The following is a 5,619-nucleotide window of genomic DNA, read 5'->3' as shown; positions in this document are numbered from 1 at the left end:
TTATTAAAATATATATATATATATTTTAAACAGGCTGTGAGTGGCAAGCCCTGCTTTACCTCTGCTATACCCCACCCTAATGTTTGATTTTTGTAGGAAAAATAGAGCCCCACTAGTCTAACAGCACTTGTTTTGTGCTGTACGTCAGAGTTTAAGAACTTTTCGCAGACATGTTTATACCATTCTCTGGGCTGTGCTGAGCAGAGGCATGGTCAGGGACTGTGTGGGGAGCGGGGCCTGGAGGATCAGTACTTGCTTTGGCTTAGGAGATTCCTGGTATTTAAGTCTCAGAGTTCTGATTCTAGTTCTGGGAGGTGGCTTAGACGGTAGACCAGGTCATGGGGGGAAGCCTTCCACAGAATAAGGACCAGACAAACATGCTTCGCTTGTTCAAGATCACAAAGAACATCTCTCACCTTGTTCGTCTTCCTCTTCCAGGACTGATACTGCCCAATGGAGATATTAACTGGAATTGCCCGTGCCTTGGGGGAATGGCCAGCGGCCCCTGTGGGGAACAGTTCAAGTCTGCCTTTTCCTGCTTCCACTATAGCAAAGAGGAAATCAAGGGATCAGACTGTATAGACCAGTTTCGGGCCATGCAGGAATGCATGCAGAAATACCCAGACCTCTATCCCCAAGACGAGGAGGAGGAAGAGGAGGCAAAGCCAGTTGAGCAGGTGGAGGAAACAGCTGCTCCTAAGGCCTCTGCAGCCAAAGAGCAGGGGTCAAGCTCCTGAGGGCCGCAGGCCCTGGCTGCCACTCACCATGAGACTTTCTGTACAATGCCTTTTGGTCACCTCTGTGAAAGTTCCTTTCCTCTGTGCACTGTAATGTACAAAATAACTTATTTTAATGATCAGGGGTCTTGGCTACTTGCCATATACACTGAAGAAAAGAGGTGTGTACACCTATGTCCTGTGTCCTTGAACATTAAGCCACTGCTGGATGTACTCTGATTGCCCTGGATTTTGTCACTTTGAAATACTGTGCTGTGGCTTCTCAACAACCAAAAGTTGTTACTCAGGAAAGTTCGTCGTGAGAAAGCTGACTTATTTTGACCCGTTATATTCCTCTTGGTATATTTTACACCTCTTTGGGAAATTAAGTAGATGCCAAAACTCCTTCAAGAGTAGGTCCATTCCTATTGGAAGAGGCTGGTGGTCAGATGCTTGAGTTAGAGTACATGGGACTACTACCTTGATCCTAGCTCCCAAGTTTCTGTACAGTCCAGACTCCAAGGTGTCTACAATTACAGGGTGGAATTGGACCCAGTGACTCCAGTCCTTCCTGAGTGAAAGGAGAGGCGTGGCTTTCGCTTTATTGTTTTGCTGTTCCAAAAGCCCTGGTTTGGGGCCCATGTTCACTCGGTCAAGTCAGTTGTGATATTGATGTGGGGACCTAGCTGCTTCCAGAGCAGAAGCCAGCAGAGGAAACATCTGAATGAAGTACTCAATTAAAAAGAAAAAAAAATTGTCTGATTTAGAATGTGGCTTTTTCCTAGTTAGAAAGTTGCTAGCTCTCTTGTGATGGTGGAAAATAAACATGTGTGAAGATTTTGGGGGGGGGGGGGCTTGCCAGGAAGGCACATCCCAGCCCCAGTCTTTTGTAATTTTGAGACAGTCTTAGTTGACCAAGATGGCCTTGATCTTCCTGCCTTAGCTTACCAAATGACATGCTGAGCTACAAATATTTTTCTGTAAAGAAAATAATAAATTAGGAAAAATGAATTCCATTGAAAGTACTCTTCAGAGATACTAGTAAAACCAGTCTAATGGTGGCACATTGCTTAATTTCAGGGGAGTTAGTAGTAGGTGGTTCTCTGAGAATACAAGGTCAGCCTGACACAGGGAGTTTTGGTACAGCCAAGGCTACATAATAATACCATGTCTCAGTTAAAGCCAAGCCAGGTGGAATCTTTTAACATGTTCAGTGTTGAGTGCAGAGCAAGCTCCTTGTTCTTTTGAACATTTGTTCTGCAAAAAAGGCAGATTGTTCTCTTGANATATACAATACAGTGTTCCGCCTCCATGTCAGAAGAGGGCACCAGATCTCATTGTAGATGGTTGTGAGCCACCATGTGGTTGCTGGGAATTGAACTCAGGGCCTCAGGAAGAGCAGTCAGTATCCTTAACCTCTGAGCCATCTCTCCAGCCCCAGGTGGAATCTTTTAACATGTTCAGTGTTGAGTGCAGAGCAAGCTCCTTGTTCTTTTGAACATTTGTTCTGCAAAAAAGGCAGATTGTTCTCTTGAGGATAGCCCTTGCAGATCCCTTGAGGTAGCGGCTTAGTTCTTAGGCAGCACTGTTGGGAACCCGAAGATGTTTTGAGTGCATTCGTTACCGATATGTAAGGGTATCCTTGAAGCAGTAAGGATTTCTTTCCTTGCAGGGTCTGCTGCTGTGTGGCAAGGCATGGCTTTCCTAGGTCCTCCCTCACTGGAGTCACCCCAGCCTTGGTCAGCTCCTCATAAACTAGAGCCACAGTTAGCAGGACTCCAGTGATTAGGTTTCAGTTCTTTCCTGGCTCTCAGGGACCTTACTTTAGAGCAAGAAAGAATAAGGTGAAAGGCACAGACAGCATTTTCGTAATTTAATCTTAAATGCTAAGGGACACTCACCAAGCCCCCAGAGCCCCCAGTCAGTGGCATTGCTTCCCCCACTGCCACAGCTTTTTGTGAGAAGTGGCCTAGCCCATATTCCACCCTGAGTATCAGGATGCTGCCATACCACACTGGGGCAGGTGCCACCACTGTAAAGCTTAAGCGCACAGAACTTTGAGAAGTGGGGGCTGGAGAGATGATTCGGTGGTTAAGAGCACTTGATGCTCTTCTAGATGACAAAGGTTCAGTTCTCAGCCTACATCGTGGCTCACAGCCCTCTGTAGCTCCAGTCCCAGGGATCCAACATTTGACCTGTGAGTACTACATTCATGTGTATATAGGCATACATGCAGGTGAAACACCTGTCTTAGGGTTGCTGTGCTGTGATGAAACACCATGAGCAAAGCAACTTGGGGAGGAAAGGGTTACTGGGCTTAGGCTTCAACATCACAGTTCATCATCAAAGGACTCCAAGATGGGAATTCAGGCAGTTGATACAGAGACCATGAAGAGTGCTCCTTACTGGCTTGCTCAAGGCTTGTTTAACCTACTTTGTTACAGAATCCATTCCTAGCACCAATGCCAGATGGCTTAACTTGTCAGCCAGGTGGTGGTGGCACACACCTTTAATCCCAGCACCCCAGAGGGAAAAGCAGGTGGATCTCTGAGTTGGAGGCCAGTTTGGTTACAAAATGAGTTCCATGACAGCTACGTTTATACAGAAAAAGAACAAAAACAAAACAATCACTTGCTAATTTCAGTTCTAGGGAATCCAACACCCTCTTCAAACCACAGATATGTGAACATGCACAGACACATAATTACAGATATAAATAGTAATTATTTGTTGAGAGTCTCCAGTACTGTGTAGTACCCATCATTCTTTTCCGCTTTTAGGTGTGTGCACCACTCCTGCCTAGTTGCTCTGACAAATGCCATGTGTCACACTCTATATGGGAATTCAGGTTTCTTGAACCCACCAATGAGTAATGCCAGGCAAGTCTGTACATCAGTAGCACCTTGCTCTGACATCACAAGGAGCCATTGTGGGCAATGCAAGGCCTCTGTCCATAAGAAGCATGGGCTGGCTGCAGCTGGGTTGTGCAGTTTGCACAGCTGTTGCATTGTGGACTTGGAAGTTGGTGATTTGTTGGATTTGACACTGGTCATCTGCTGCACTGACATAGTGAGCTTATTTGTTTTTTTGGCTAGGGGTTTAAAGCTCAGTATATAGGTACTTACTGGAGGTGTGTGTGTGTGTGTGTGTGTGTGTGTGTGTGTGTGTGTGTGTGTGCATATACTACCACACACTTGTGGAGATTTTCTGTTTTTTGTTTGTTTGTTTGTTTGTTTGTTTATTTGAGACAGGGTTGCTCTGTAGCTTTGGAGCCTGTCCTGGAACTAGCTCTTCTAGACCAGACTGGCCTTGAACTCAGAGATCACCTGTTTCTGACTCCTGAGTGCTGGGATTAAAGGCATGCACCACCATCACCAGGCTGAGGAGGACAACTTTTAGAAGTCAGTTCTATCTTTCCACTGTGGGTTCCAGGGATGGGACTCTGAGCCACCTGACCAGGCCTGTATAGGTTTTAGATCAAGATTTTACATAACACATGATTTCTAATTCTGCTCATTTTCCTGAAAATAACAGTCATTCATATTTAAGGATAAGTGTGTCATTCTTGTCCTTGTTTGCACTGCCTCCCTCTCCTCTCTCTATCTCTCCTTCTGTGTGTGTGTGTGTGTGTGTGTGTGTGTGTGAACAATTTGTGTATGTTGCAACATCTTTACCCTTGTGTTACTTGGTGAACTCATCTTGTTAATGAAGTAAGGGCCACCTTAATGTGTAGAGTATTAAGGATTCTTTTTTGTTTGTTTGTTTTGTTTTTGTTTTTTCGAGACAGGGTTTCTCTGTGGTTTTGGAGCCTGTCCTGGAACTAGCTCTTGTAGACAGGCTGGTCTTGAACTCACAGAGATCCGCCTGCCTCTGCCTCCCGAGTGCTGGGATTAAAAGCGTGCGCCACCACCGCCCGGCAAGTATTAAGGATTCTTATACAGGATTTTCACATCTACATTTGTCCTAGAAAATGGCTTGTAGTTTCTCCTTGCTTGTGTCTGTAACCAGCTCTGATGTCAGGATCATCCCACCTGTGTAGGGTGAGCTCCTTCCATTTCTGCTTTAGGAAATGGTTGGACGTTGATATGGTCCTTTGGTTAAAGGTCTACAGATCTTCAGTGAATCCATCTGGGCCTGCGGTTTTCTTTTTGGGAGATTATTTAATCACTGTTTTGATCTTGTTGCTTGTACTTGATATGGTGTTTTCCTCTTCTTGGTTTGATGTTGGTGGGCTAGAGACTTAACCTTTTCTTCCACATTTTTCCAGTATGTTGGAATGTAGGTTTTCAAAAATATTCTCACTTATGCTGTGGATATCAGCGGTATCAGCTGTAATACTGTAGTGTTGGGGACTGCAGACCCTCAGACCCCTAATTTTCTGTGACCCCTTGCCTGCCGGAGTGAACAACTTGTTTTCCTATGCTTGTAGCTGCTCTGGGCATGAGACCTTCTTAAGTTCTTGATGGCAGGGGAAGGAAGGATTTCTGTTGGGCTTGCAGCTGAAAAATCCTGAGAGCTAGGGTGTGACCATTAGTCAAGGATAGCCCTATATAAGCTGCCCTGGAACACAATAAAATTAGCATTTTTGTTTCAAGGATGACACCCCCCACCCCCACGCGTGTGTGTGTTTCAATCTCCAGCCCCTTGCCAAACTTGCAAATCGTCCCATGGTGCAGGTGCCACACTGTAGCCTTTCTTGTATTTTATTCATGTTCTCTGAGCTGGGTTCAGGCTTTCAGCTCAGCTCTGCTCTCAGCTAACTCCATCTCTACAAGCTTTCCTATCCTTTGGCATCCCATTTCCTTCATTTCTTCTCTGCTCCTTATTTTCAGTCTACTGTTTCGGTGTTTGGTTTGTTTCGGTTTTCTGTGGTCTTGAGGAGCACCATTAAGTTGTCTATTTG

At 45.3% G+C, this 5,619-nt stretch overlaps 1 protein-coding gene across 1 annotated transcript in view; it reads left to right on the top strand.

Moving 5' to 3' along the window:
- The window catches only part of Chchd4 (coiled-coil-helix-coiled-coil-helix domain containing 4), a 9,078-nt gene extending 7,351 nt beyond the window's left edge, over positions 1 to 1,727 (top strand). Inside the window, exon 3 of the mRNA XM_050160259.1 lies at positions 439 to 1,727. Within this exon, the coding sequence (XP_050016216.1) occupies positions 439 to 737 (299 nt within the window). The 3' untranslated portion in view covers positions 738 to 1,727. The remainder of the gene's footprint in view (positions 1 to 438) is intronic.
- The last annotated feature ends 3,892 nt before the right edge of the window (positions 1,728 to 5,619 follow it).

This window comes from Alexandromys fortis, unplaced genomic scaffold (genome assembly GCF_014885135.2).
Source record: "Alexandromys fortis isolate MF-2015 unplaced genomic scaffold, M_Fortis_MF-2015_v1.1 scaffold_111, whole genome shotgun sequence".
NCBI lineage: Eukaryota > Metazoa > Chordata > Mammalia > Rodentia > Cricetidae > Alexandromys > Alexandromys fortis.
The sequence above is the reverse complement of the archived record's forward strand: the minus strand, read 5'-3'. Positions and strand labels throughout refer to the sequence as shown.